This window comes from Colossoma macropomum, unplaced genomic scaffold (genome assembly GCF_904425465.1).
Source record: "Colossoma macropomum unplaced genomic scaffold, Colossoma_macropomum, whole genome shotgun sequence".
Taxonomy (NCBI): domain Eukaryota; kingdom Metazoa; phylum Chordata; class Actinopteri; order Characiformes; family Serrasalmidae; genus Colossoma; species Colossoma macropomum.
Window position 1 is genome coordinate 18032657 of NW_023494799.1, and position 13450 is coordinate 18046106.

Below are 13450 nucleotides of genomic sequence, written 5' to 3' on the forward strand. Positions count from 1 at the left end.
TACATTAAATGACCAAAGTATGTTGACACCCCTCCTAATTATTGAGTTCACTGCATTGCACTGCATAGTGCCAACAGTACAGTTTGGGGGAGGGAGGATAATTGTTGGGCTGCTTTTCAGGTTTTGGGCTAGGCATCTTGGTTCCAGTTAAGGGTGATGTTAATAGTACTGCTTACAAAGACGTTTTAGGCAATCACATGCTTCCAACTTTGTGTCAACAGTTTGGCAAAGGCCCTTTCCTGTTTCAGCATGACTGTGCTCTGGTGCACAAAACAAGGTCCATAAATACATGTTTTAATGAGTTTGGTGTGGAGGAACTCCTGTGTCCCACACAGAGCCCAACAAGAGGTTGTCGTCAGAGCCTGTGTGCTCTTTGAAAATGTCCATGGAGCCAGCAAAATGCAAAGGGCAGAATTTTGATCTGTAACTCCTTGACCTGGAACGCAAAACCAGAGAAAATGCCTATGCTCCAATGCTATGGAAGTACACATCTCGTAAGTCCATGGAAGTAAACCACTCTCCTTCCTGAACACAGCAAAGAACAGCAGCAGTGTGAAGCATGCGAAAGCATAGAAACTACAGGAAGAAGTTGTTCAGTTGCCGGAGGTCCAGAATTGGCCAAAAGCTTTATACTTTATTCAAAACAATAAAGTAAATCGAGTAAAAGCCTTCTGACTGAACATGAGGAAACACAATCTCTATCCACTGCATCCGCTCTACATTCCAAATCTCCAGGCAGCTCTGGTCTAGCCTTCAACCCACACTAAGCACCAAGCTTGTTAACATATTCTATGAATAGGGTTTTTAGTCCTCAGAAAAACGAGTCCATCTGTTTAGTTAGTACAGTGGGCTGTTTTTTTCTTATGCAGTGCCTGCCCCAGGCCATCTGGGAGCTGCTTAGCTGCTTGCGGTGATGCTGGGGGAAACATCCACTAAGTAAGTACCGCCCTGGCTATCATCAAATACAAAACAACCCTTATTGCTGTGCCAGCAAAATAAAATTATTGCTGTGTCAGCAGTTCAATGGCAGCCTCTAGTAGTTCCACGGTTGAAATGCGATCGCACCTCTTTGCCACCTCTTTTGAGTTGTCTTGGAGTATTTCTAATGTACGTTAGAAGAGAAATCCACTTTCCGTCTCCACAATTTGGTGTTATCCATTTTTGCTAGTTGTGCTAGCTTCTGATACTCACTGTACTTGATTGGATGATCCATCAATGCAGTGAGCTTGGACCATTCCAGCAGGGCATACAATTACTATTCCATACGTCCAAAATGAACCTTTTTGGTAAACTAAGTACTGCACTCTAATGTTTATTTACACTGATATTTATTAGACTTAATAACTTCGGTTCAAGGGCTGGGTGTTTCTCAAGTCAAAATATCTTATTCCATGCACTTGCCTGTCACAACACGTTTTTAATTAACTTAAATTTTAAAGCTACTTAGCTGTTACGTTTCTGTAGTTGAGCACTATCTTGCTATTGTCTTCTTTCCTTGTTCCTCCATTTTGGAAATACTGTTCTGCCTATCCACGTAATGGAGCCAAATATTTATCCTTCTTTAAATTTTCTATTAAAAGCACAGAAAAGATCAGAGAAAGGACAGTCTAATATTGAAGCATTTATTTGTCTCTGTTATGAAACTGGGCGTAGGCAATTCAAAAATTAAAACAAAATAAATATGGACACTTAGGTAAAACAATTTCCTAATGAAGCATTATACACAATGTACAATATTGTTTTTTTTTTTTTTTCAATAAATCATTTTATACATTTTTTTTCCTAAATTAAATAAACATATGTTCATGCAGAAAACCCTGAAAATGGGGTGGTGCCAAAAAATCAACAAAGAAAAGGTGAAAGAATGCGCTGAAGAGAGTAAGAGAAAGAGCGTGTGAAAGCATAGAAAATTTTATATATCCTAATTGATACTCTGGCCCACCCTAGCTCCACTTGCTTAAACTGCTAAGAAATTAAGTGAAAATAAAAACACTGAATCAAATGTGTTTAAATGTGTATGAGAACACTGAATGTTTAAAAGTGACAAAAGCCTGCACCGAGTCTTCAACAGGGTCCATACAGGATTTTCTGTACGTCTGTTCTTGTGCATGGAGGGCTTAGTAGTCTGTGTCCGAACCCTCAGCATTGTCCACATTGCGAGACAACATGTAGTTGTCCATGTCAATAGAACGGCAGTTATTGATAGCGTAGCGAAGCCGCTCCGCCATCACTGATTGGCTGGAGTAGGGCGGGAGGCGGAGCTGGAAGAAACAGGTCTGAGAGGTGGGAAGACTGTCATACGGCTGTGGAGAGAGGCACAAAAGTATAAGACGATTAACAAGACTCAAATACTCAACATTTGTAGACACACTATCATATCTATCTGGGCCTTACCCGGTCCACCTTCATGATCTGGAAGCGCTGTGAGATGTCAGCAGTGTTAGCAGGGAGACGCGAACGGCCTGAGACAAAGCGCATGAAGAGCACTCGCTCCTCGTTTGAGAACTCTTCCAGCGTCTGCCAGAACCACTGCACCAGCTGCTGCTGCTCCTCCACCTCCCGGTAGCGCACCACCTTCTTTAGCACCTCCACGCTGATCTCAGGCAGGCCGCACACCATCTGCTCCAGCTGCCGCGCCGTAAGCAGAGAGAGAAGAGGAACCGGCACAATCCAAGACATGCCCTCTCGCACTGCCGCCACCTAACAAACATAGACATGCAGTATGTAATGTAGAAACATGTATTTGAGAGTACACTTTATTTCTCAGACCCACATACACATGCACAAACCTGACGGTCAATTTCATGTAGTCGGTACTCAATGGCACGTTCCACATACTCCTTCCTGTTAGAAAAGGTCAAAGGGATGCTGTTTCCTCCTGGAATGATGGGCACCATTTTCCCATCAGCACTCTGGCCCACAAATGAGTCGAGGGGAATCATCTACAAAAGAAATCCAATGTCTGTCACGTAATTTACACAGTTCACATAAATACTGGTACAGGCAGGCTAATTGTATTCATTTTCTCAGTTTTTCAGCTGAATGAATGAGACTTCAACGATACCACAATGCTAGCATGACCGACTGATATGTCCACCAACTGCAGTAGTGGGCCTGCCACGGCCTAAAAACTAAAAGCTGGCAATGTATATGCATCATTATACAAAACTCCAGTTTTTCAGAGTGAAAGTGAGACCATGGCTATGGAAACTGAGAAATAACAGCCAACTGCTGGCAGTTTTGGGGGTGTGTCACTAAAATTAAAGAATCCTTAGCTGTCCGGATTAAAGGTGGATGCAGAGTTGTAAGATAGTCCTGAGCCTTGATAAAATACAGGTGACAAGAAGACTAATACTGTTTTTAAAAAATATCATTATCTCCCGTTGAATGTTCATAGGTGTTTTAAATATATTTTTTAAACCATTGTAAGAATTTCGCTCAATGTGTATTTACTGCAACTTTGCTATGGGCATTATATGAAACGCTTACCTTGCCACATTACAACAATCTGATTGTCCACCTCCCAATGAAAGTCATATCGCTTATTACACGGTTACCAACACCCCAATGTATGAATGTGCCTCAAAGACTTAGGAAATATTTGTCTCCGAGACAAATCATCCACACTAAATCACAATGTGTATTCTATTAAATTAATATAATGAGTGCACTCAACTTTTTTCTGATGCTGAAATATATATTTGGTTTGTGGTACCTCATGGAAGTTCTGCTCAGTGATGCTGCTGTCCTCCAAGTGTAGAATGCTGTTGAGTGTCTGCACATAGAGCAGGTCTACTTCCTCCAGGTCCTCCAATGTGAGTGGAATACAGCACAGCTGCTTCCACACCAGTGGTGCCAGGTGCAGGTCCAGTGGCTTCTTGGTGCGGATAGCCACGCCCATCAAGATGCCCAGGAACTTGAACTGTAGCAAATGCTCCTCCAAACATGCTGAGGGATTCAACAGGAATCTAAAGGTGTTTAAACAAATGCACACACAGATGGACACGCGCGCACGCACACATGAACACAAACACACAGACACATAATAAAATCAATAGAGATATTCAAAACTGTATTCATGTTAGACAACTACTTGCAAATATTTACATGCCAAAACGATCATAAGGAAGGTGTTACTGACCTGTCTCTGTTGTAGCCCACTTCTGCTGTGGCATTAGGGGAGGGGATAAGCAGGTCAACCACTCCTGTCTCAAGCTCCTACACACAAATACAAAAGCTATATTTCATTGCTGTCCAAAACAACAAAAAAAAAATCTCCACAATGGCAACTACAAGTAAAAAAAAATGTTTTTTACTTGTAATACAAGTTAATGTAAAAGACATTTTTTTTCTGGTCCATTCAACATGTCAGACAACATAAAAGGAAGCTGCTGTGGTAAAATTATGTAGAACAAATTGAAATAAATGAGATTTTTTTTGGATAGTGATGATTTTTTGGTTACATTTACATTTATTGTCTGCCTTGCAAATTATTATTATGAAAGTCATTCCCTATTAATACCACTAAAAAAAAAGGTTAGATGAGCAATTTCCTACAAATGTATAGACAAATTTTTAGACATAATTACATACTAACTATTAGACACAACAGTATTGCAACTACAGTATTTTACACAACAAATATTTTTTTCAGAATTGATAATTCATATGTATTACATGTATAAAAGGTGAACGTACCTGGCACATTTCAGTGATTGTATCATCAAACACCCCCCCTGCATCGTCAGCCCCTTCTCCCACCAGCTTAACCTTCCAGGCACGGGATGGCAGCCTGAGGTCAGATGCATTCAGTTTGACCACCTGACGAGCAATCTGAATGAAGATGGGCTTACATTTCCTGCCCCTTCAGAGAGACAATGAGAAAAAGAAAACATGAGAAAAGGAAAAATAAAATAATAACCATCTCTAATATCCTCAGCACAATTACTAGTGGAAAAACAGCATGTATATTCTCTATAACTTTAATAGAGCTATTAATTTCTGTGCTTATGGTTGTGATGGTCCAATAAGGTGCAAGTTACTGACCGAGTGGAGATTCTCTTGACAGTAATCTGAGGGCCATAGTTTTTACCCTGCACCATGGTTTTGCCAATAGACCGCACCATTGGGAGCATATAGACCCTTGGTGCCAGCAGGGGCCGCAGCTGCCCCTGAACTATTCCCCATGTTCCTGGATTATAATGAGATGTGCAACTCTGAAACACAGATGAGGAAACACATCACAATGCATGAAACAAGTAACAATGCCAGATAAGGAATTTTTACGCCTATGATATGTGGTGTACGTGACTGTAGGAGCTATGGTACAAGTGTATGAGGTAAAAGGTTTTGTGTGTGGGTGTACCTGATTGTTGGGACTGAGGTTGAGCAGTCTCCAGGAGGAATACATAAGGTCAGAGAAATGGTAGAGAAGACGCAGCCTGGCTCTCAGAGCCTCCATGCTGATGTCTCTCAGAGCACTGTACTGAGGAGGCACACACATGGGCAAGCCCAACTGCAGCGGCACTGACGACCCTAGGATGTGTATGTTTAAAAGTTTAGGTACAAAATGGAAAAACTAGTCAGCCCAACCCGACCATGTGAGGCTTTGTAAAAGGTATACATGTGATTGTGGTCTGGTCATATATAGCTGGTGTATACATGTGGTTGTGATCTGGTCACATATTGTTTCATTTAATTAATTAAAATAAACAAAAACATTATTTCTGTAAATAGATCTCTCTGTGGGCATATTTTAAAAACCTCCTACATAGGTCATATCCCCAGATTATTACTGTGTGTGCTTAGGTACCTGGTGCTCTTGGTGGGACAGATGGTGCAGTCCATGCTGCACTATGGCAGCGTCCTGCAGAGATCTGCTGGATGTTCTTGCCTTGTAGAGCAGTGAGGAGAGTTGGCTCTCTTACATGGTTTGTGTGACCCAGGCCCAGCTACAAAAACACAAACGTGCACAAATACATTGTCATTATAATCATCGATAACCATGAACATCAAATCTGTATATAGCTATGAATGTTGTGAGCTCATCTCTGTACCTGTCCCTCTGAATTGCTCCCCCAAGCATAAACATCTCCTGCGGACGAGAGAGCAAGGGTATGCTCTGCCCCAACAGCCACATCCTCAATGAACACATCTGCAAGGGCGGGGACCTGCTGTGGGCGGTTGTGATTGCGTGCCCGCCCCTCTGGAAGACCAATCAGCCGATCTATATATATAGATATATATTGTTTTGGAAAACAGACAGTTTACAAACAATATGTTTATTGGTTAAGCAAAGAAATGTGTGTGTATTTGTAGATTTTACCTATAAACACTAAATGACTTTCTCTTTATAAAAACACAAAATGAACATGTACGTACCTTGCCCAAAAGTGTAAACATTCCCATCTTTGGTCAAAGCCACAGAGAACTGTGTCCCACAAGCCACCTTCTTAATCCCAATGCCACACAGAACATCCACTTTCTAGAAAACACACAGATGTGTCTTCAGTGGTGCTTTTACATATGTGACTGAGTATGTACGCTTGTACGCAAATGTCTGAACACCCTGGAATATACATGTTTTGCTAACTTTGCAAGTGAAAATAAGTATATATTATTTATATATATTTTTCACTTAGAAAATCAATAAAACTGTATTTTTGCAATGAATGTGCATGTGATTAGTCTTTACAAGTGATGCAGAATACCTGTGGAGAAGATTTCGCAGTTGAATTTCCAAGGCCAAGTTTCCCATAGTCTCCATCTCCAAATGCCCAGACAGTCATTCCATCAGCTGACATAGCCAAGGTGTGATTTAGCCCACATGCGACCTGAATGCACCCAAACACAGTTCACATCAATGCTTACTTTGCCATAGACATAAAATTGGCTGCCACTGCTCTACTACAGACTGTTAAGCCTGTTTACACCACTATGCTGAGCAGGCTGCAGTGACCTTTTAACCCTTACTGCATTTTATGTAACACTGGCATGATAACACTGAGCTATAGCTTTAAACAGCAGGAGTCACCCAGTGTCATTTTTCTTGGGTCTGAGCAGGGACATGTTTTGTCTCTGTGTGTATGTTTTACCTGACCAACTTGATGGCCCTCCAGGGCAGTGACTCTCTCAGGCAGCTTCTTGTTAGAGGTGTTACCCAGGCCCAACCTGCCATAGTCTCCATTCCCAAAAGAAAAGAGTTTACCATCCGCTGTCACTACAGCTGAGTGCTTAAATCCACATGACATCTGCACACAAAACACAGTTTCACTGTTATTACCAAAGACACTTCAACACCTTAGAGGTGCTGATATTCAGTTCTGGTCCTGGGGGCTGGTGTCCAGTACAATGTAGTGGCATAGCCACGAGATCACTGAACTGTTTAAACACAACTACTAGAATCAGAATCGCTTCATTTCACCAAGTATGTTCCACATACAAGGAATTTGTCTTGGTGAGTGCACACATGCATGACGTAACATATTAAACTAAGCTGACAGCACAAGAAAAGTAAATAAATAAGTACATTTGTAGTTCCTGAACATGGCATGTTTTGTAACGTTAAAGGTTCAGCATAATTATTTTGAAATTGCCTCAATCCCAACACAGTTTTGGTCTCACCAACAAAGAAAATTTAACACCCTACAGAGCACACGTGTACTTGTAAGAGCATGACAAGTTGTGTAAGGATAAACTCAAAACTGATTTTATGACATTGGGCCTCATTCACCAACTGTTCTTAAGAAGAAATTTCTTTTTAAAACCCATTTACGCAGTTTTTACGAAGATTCTGACATTCAGCAATGTTTTCTTATTGGGGATTTGCTCTTAGGTTAAAACAGAATCTACACACTCAAGAACACAAAGGTGCAAATAATTCTGTGCTTAAAGAATACGTCATGAATCTGACGTAGACTTTTTCTTAGGACCTTTCTCAAAACAAAATTAAGAAGAAACTGAGGAAGATAATGGTGAATGTGGCCCATTGTTGTCATTTAGCATCAATATTCTTGTGATACAAATTCTGCTATTGGTTTGGGTGTAATGGAGGTCCTTTAGGAATATGAGTAAATATGTGTGTTTTTGTGTCTGACCTGCACCACCTCCTCTCCTTGCAGGGCCTCTATCTGGCGTGGTCTTCGTTGTCGGTCGCTGTTTCCGTGGCCCAGTTTGCCATAGTCTCCGTCTCCCCAGCTGAACACTTCGCCACTCTCAGTCAGAGCCATCGAGTGCCCATCAGAGCCGCATGATGTGACCAGCTGAGTCACTACAAACCCTGAATCCATGGGTAATAAAATTAATACTTTGAAAGGTGTAGAATTAAACTTTCTCAATATTATTTATATTGTAAGGACGAGTGTGTTTTATTGTTCATATGTGTGTTGTCAGCTACCTTGCAGTGCTGAGATGACTGTGAGAACGTGCAGGTCATCAGAGTTCCCCTGCCCCAGGCGGCCATAACTTCCCTCTCCACATGCAGATACTGTCCCATTCGCCTGAATTACAAACGTGCAGTTCTGCCCGCACACAACCTGCACATATACAGATTATAACAAACATTCTCAGTGCACTGATTTTCCACTGTTAAGTGTTGTGTGCAAGTGTGTATGTGTGGGAGCTTGCTATGTACCTGTTGAGCTTGAGAGAAAGAAGGGGCAGCTGTTGGCACAAGAATGTTGCGTCCGGCCTCAGCGAGTTGACCATGGCGGCCCGCCCCCCACAGATACACATCACACTTTCCACCCAGGTGCCAGTCCTGTTTAACACATGCAATTAATCCCTATGGATTTTGTTCAGTTTATTGTTGCTAGTGCATTTCTTGGTTGTGTTACAATCCACCAGTACAGTTCTGGTCTTGTTACCTCTGGTCTGGAGGTGGCCCAGGCCATTATCTGCTCATCCATCCCAGGAACCCATTTACTATTGTCCTGGAACCATGTTAAAAGAAAAAGCATGTGAAACAACATGACTCAAATAGCCCTTAGGAAAAAAAAAAAATACTATTCATACATTGTTTTACCTTCTTTTATGCAAACATACTTTTCTTTCAGATAAATATGCAAGTATCTCACCATAAGCAGTGCCATCTTGTCCTTTGCCACAGGCTCCAGATCAGGCACGCAGAAAGATTCTGGAAAGGTGTGTCCGCGAGCGAGTGCCTCGGCTGTTTTGACAGTGGTGGAGAAGCAGTGAAGCCATGACCACTCGCTGCTGCCCCAAGAATGCGAGGAAGAGGAAGAAGATGATGTTGAGGAGCCTGGCTCAACGGGACAGTGGGCCAGATGAGGAGGGACTGGGGGCCGGCACAGAAGAGTGTCCAGTTGTAGCCCCACCACCAGAGAGGCCAGACACTGCATGTAGGGGCTGTGGATCAGCTGCTCTCCACACACCACGTGTGGCTAAAACACACATACATTACATATGCATGTATCAGACCACTAAAACTGATAGCTGTTGTTTAAAATACACTTCAGTAACAAACGACATGGTTCAATCAAGTTGGACAATTTAAGATATAAATATCTGAAAACAAGCTGCCCGCAGATTTAAGATGATCAAAAGTAATTATAGTTGCCTTACAAATGGTTTTCTTTTCATGAATTTTCTCATAATGAATAACGTTAGTGCGTGGTAGACATTTTTCCTACTCACATCTTGCCTGTTAAACTGCTTGCCTAGTTTTATTGAAAATAAAAGTGATTGTGATGTGGTGTATGTGTGAGTGTACCTTCTCATAGGCATATTGCTCCTGGAGCATGATGGGAAGTCTCTCCAGGAAGGCCCTCATGCATGGAGCCATGTTCAGTCCTACAACCCCCTGCTTTTTTAGAGCAGTGCGGCAGGTTGCCAGTACATGACTGGCTGTCATGAACTCCGTGGAGCAGTTGACAACCAGAATATCCTACAACAAAAATTCAACAGCATTACAGTGTGACTGTTAAATAATAAACATGACACACTTACAGACCTACTTCACAATTTTATTATATTTATTATATTTGGACATATGACCTTTGAGCGGTTGGAACAGACAGCCACACCAACATCTGGGATCCACACAGTGTTTTGAATGGCTCCAGAGCCAGCAACCACAGTTTGCAGCACTGAGCCATCCTATATAAAGACACACACATGCTTTCTAATTCATCCACATACACATTACACTGGATAAATAAGATCCTGATAGTAAGTGTATGTATATGCGGTGTAAAAATGGATCAGTGCATTATGATGCATCAATCTAAATGCAGAGAGTCAACTGCTTTTTAAAATGCCATATCATTATTATAACGCTTAATAAAGTAACTATTCCTTTTTGGCTTGGGCAATTATCAACTGCAAAAAGAAAACATTTTTATTGTCTATATTCCATCACTGAGTATACAGTGCCTCAACTCACATTTGCATGTTCAATGTACTTATAAATATGATTCTAAATTGTACCAAAGTAACCACATCAAATTGTGGTTAAATTTGAGTTTTGATGATGAATTAAAGTGAGAATACCCTTACATTGAACCGTTTCCTAAAGAACTGCAATCAAATCTATTGTTGTGGATTCAGAGATTTACACCCCTAGCATCCGCACAACTGACCCGTAGGGACCAGATGTTCAAGAGTCCTCCAACACCGCCAGAAACCAAAGCCAGACCATCAGGACTGAACGCTACTGTCCGAACTGGGGTCATGTGACCCCGTAGCTGGAACACACATGTTGCTGCCTCACATCGTCGTGGTGTCAGCTACACACACAGAAACCACATTACTAACAATTTAAATGATAAAACAGCAACACAGTTACAGTTATTCTCAAACAGGCATTATGGGTGAATTTACCCTAGGTTTAGACTTTGACTCTGTTTCCCACCATGCCTCTGAGCTGGCTGAGCTGGACTGGGAGAAGGATGAAGGATCCTGAGGCACTGTCCATACAGACACAAGTCCATTCTGACAACACCTATAACATAACATATTAGATAATAAAGCATATACGCAGTGGACACATAAAGTAAGAAATATTAAGCAAGTATGTGTATATTTGTGTGAGTAAACATACGTGGCCAACATATTCAGTGCCTTGGGTCCTTGCCCAGGCAGGTGGCACCAAGCAACAGCATTCACAATAGTGGGGTGAGTGATGCTCTGAATACAAGCCCAGCTCCATCCTAACCCTGCTCCAGACCCTGTCCATAGATGCACTGTCTCCTCTTTGGCACAGCTTAATAGAACCTGGCCACCTGGAGCCCAACGCAATGAACTGATGCTCTCCTACATACAGAACAGAGGACCAATATAAAAAAGGATATTTCAAACAAGTTTTTGCTTCTACTAAATGGAAAATTTCATTCTGATTTTATGAAGTGCAGGGGCTGATATGCAGTGTGTCACTTGTTGCTGGTGTCTCTAACCTTGTGAGCGTCAATGACCACCACAGACCCATTCTCTAGTGGTTCTCTGGAGCCAATCAGAAGCTTTCCATCAGCATAGCCTACAGCGAAGGGACGGTCCTCACTGTACCATGCAATGTGCATAACAGCAACTAAAAAAAATTACATATTTAGAAACACATAAAAACGCAAGTATAAGAAATAAAATGTCCAGGAAGAGATCAACAAAGCTGCTCCTTTTGGGCCTAACTAGTTACCGTCTTTTCTGTAGCAATGCTGGAGTTCGGTTCTTTGCATGTTAGAGGCATCTAGAACTTCAAGCAGGCCTAGGGTTCCATCCATGCGACCAACCAACAGAAGCTCATGTGGCTCCCCAGCCCACAGACACCCTGGCTCATTTTCTGGCCATGCCAACGATGACACCCAGTGAGGCTGGATGTCCAGCATGCCCTTACCACCTGCCACGCACACACATGCACAACACTCAAAATTTAATTATACTCAATATAATCAAATTGCTAATTCAATTCCATCAAAGGGCAACCCTGTATTGGTTATGCAGTGACAGAATAATATCTGCACGTGTTCTAAAGACAAGTACTCCACACCTCATCTACCCTTTAAATATACATAAAATGTGCATAAATATTGGGCTTGGTGGTCTGAAGCACAACCAATGTTACAAAGCGTTTTCCATACATTGTGTACAATCAGACATTTCCACTAGGGAGGTCTCCAAATCTCCAAATCTTACATAGTGCAGCTTTAACGCCAATCTCTGTTGTGTGAGCACACTGTTAAGTGCTAACTCACCATTGACCTGCCAGATGTTAATTATTTTCTCCATGGCAGCAGCGAGGAACTTCCCGCTCATGCTCCAGGCCACTGGTGCCAAGCCTGGCTCACCTGGAGACCCCAGTCCACTTACACACTCCTCAGGGGAACCATCTCTGAGAACACAAAACCACAAAAAACATTTTAAACTCAGACACATGCTCCACATACTGAGGGAGTGAGGATAAGCACAAATAATTTGGACGAGCTCCATAAGAAGAAGACAGACATAGCTCACATTTTGTTGAAGACACATGTCTGCTGCAGAGTATACTGGTTTTTGGTCACATTCCACACACGAACTGTTCCATCATTCCCACTGGTGGCCAGCAAACCCTTTTTATTGCACCATCCACAGGAGATTACCTAGGGTATATAAAGGCGGCCATGATATGCCTAGCATTACACTAATTTTATTTGACAGTTCAGACATGGAACAGAAAATTGACGCATAATAAATTTGAAATACATAATGATTTTTAAACACCGCCATACACATAATTTATCGCTAAACTGCCCAACCCTAGTGCAATGCATTCAACAAGCTTACCAGCACATTCAATAGACCTTACCCTGCCCTGGTGAGCCTCTAGCTTGATGGTGGAGCACTTGCGCAGGTCTCCGGCCATGTCAGCAAAGGTCTGTGGTCGACTCTGGTTGTCCCTGTCATGGGCAGCTAGTGTACGCACCAGCTGCTGTGCAGCCCATTGACGGTGCTGCGAGGAGAGGCGAGATGAGAGGCAGCACGCCGCCAGTGCATTGGCCAGCTCCAACGGGCCTACAGCAGGGGGAGCAAAGGAAGGGTGGGCATAGAGAGAGGATATTAACCCTGCGAGGATCCAACAGGGAATAAGGCCAGGCCGTGCGTGAGAGACATGGACACAAACAAACACAAACACAAACAGTGAAAGGGACGATGAGGAAGGGAAAAGAAACAATGACGACTCAAAAAGCTTTGAAACTCCATCAAAACAAAGCTGCATGCAAAACTAAACATACAGGAACTCCTTTGCTGCACATACATGAAGTGAATTGCATAATTAATGCAACAGATAGATAGATAGATAGATAGACAGACAGATATTCTCATGATAGATAGATATTCTCATGATAGATAAATAGATAGATAGACAGATAGATAGATTGATGTTCTTATGCTATTTATAATAACTACCGCAGTAAAGGTACCATCATTATGTATGGCTACACATTTATGTGTGTTTTAA

The 13450-nt window shown here is 42.1% G+C and overlaps 1 protein-coding gene across 7 annotated transcripts in view; it reads right to left on the reverse strand.

Moving 5' to 3' along the window:
* Window positions 1–1608: 1608 nt before the first annotated feature.
* herc1 (HECT and RLD domain containing E3 ubiquitin protein ligase family member 1) overlaps window positions 1609–13450 on the reverse strand; it is a 56587-nt gene continuing 44745 nt past the window's right edge. For 5 of the 7 annotated variants that reach the window (XM_036586696.1, XM_036586695.1, XM_036586699.1 and 2 more), the window contains 28 exons: window positions 12797–13053; window positions 12463–12590; window positions 12204–12340; window positions 11648–11848; window positions 11412–11542; window positions 11060–11271; window positions 10840–10960; window positions 10599–10745; window positions 10015–10116; window positions 9731–9904; window positions 9075–9401; window positions 8865–8930; window positions 8633–8758; window positions 8396–8534; window positions 8097–8278; window positions 7095–7250; window positions 6711–6833; window positions 6382–6484; window positions 6057–6226; window positions 5813–5951; window positions 5366–5535; window positions 5047–5216; window positions 4699–4864; window positions 4142–4218; window positions 3716–3968; window positions 2790–2942; window positions 2395–2700; window positions 2118–2303 (listed from right to left, as the gene is read on the reverse strand). In XM_036586696.1, coding sequence (XP_036442589.1) covers window positions 2118–2303; window positions 2395–2700; window positions 2790–2942; window positions 3716–3968; window positions 4142–4218; window positions 4699–4864; window positions 5047–5216; window positions 5366–5535; window positions 5813–5951; window positions 6057–6226; window positions 6382–6484; window positions 6711–6833; window positions 7095–7250; window positions 8097–8278; window positions 8396–8534; window positions 8633–8758; window positions 8865–8930; window positions 9075–9401; window positions 9731–9904; window positions 10015–10116; window positions 10599–10745; window positions 10840–10960; window positions 11060–11271; window positions 11412–11542; window positions 11648–11848; window positions 12204–12340; window positions 12463–12590; window positions 12797–13053 — 4622 coding nt within the window. Of the gene's footprint in view, window positions 2304–2394; window positions 2701–2789; window positions 2943–3715; window positions 3969–4141; window positions 4219–4698; window positions 4865–5046; window positions 5217–5365; window positions 5536–5812; window positions 5952–6056; window positions 6227–6381; window positions 6485–6710; window positions 6834–7094; window positions 7251–8096; window positions 8279–8395; window positions 8535–8632; window positions 8759–8864; window positions 8931–9074; window positions 9402–9730; window positions 9905–10014; window positions 10117–10598; window positions 10746–10839; window positions 10961–11059; window positions 11272–11411; window positions 11543–11647; window positions 11849–12203; window positions 12341–12462; window positions 12591–12796; window positions 13054–13450 lie in introns of all 7 variants that reach the window. The other 2 variants (XM_036586694.1, XM_036586700.1) reach the window with 2 other exon arrangements.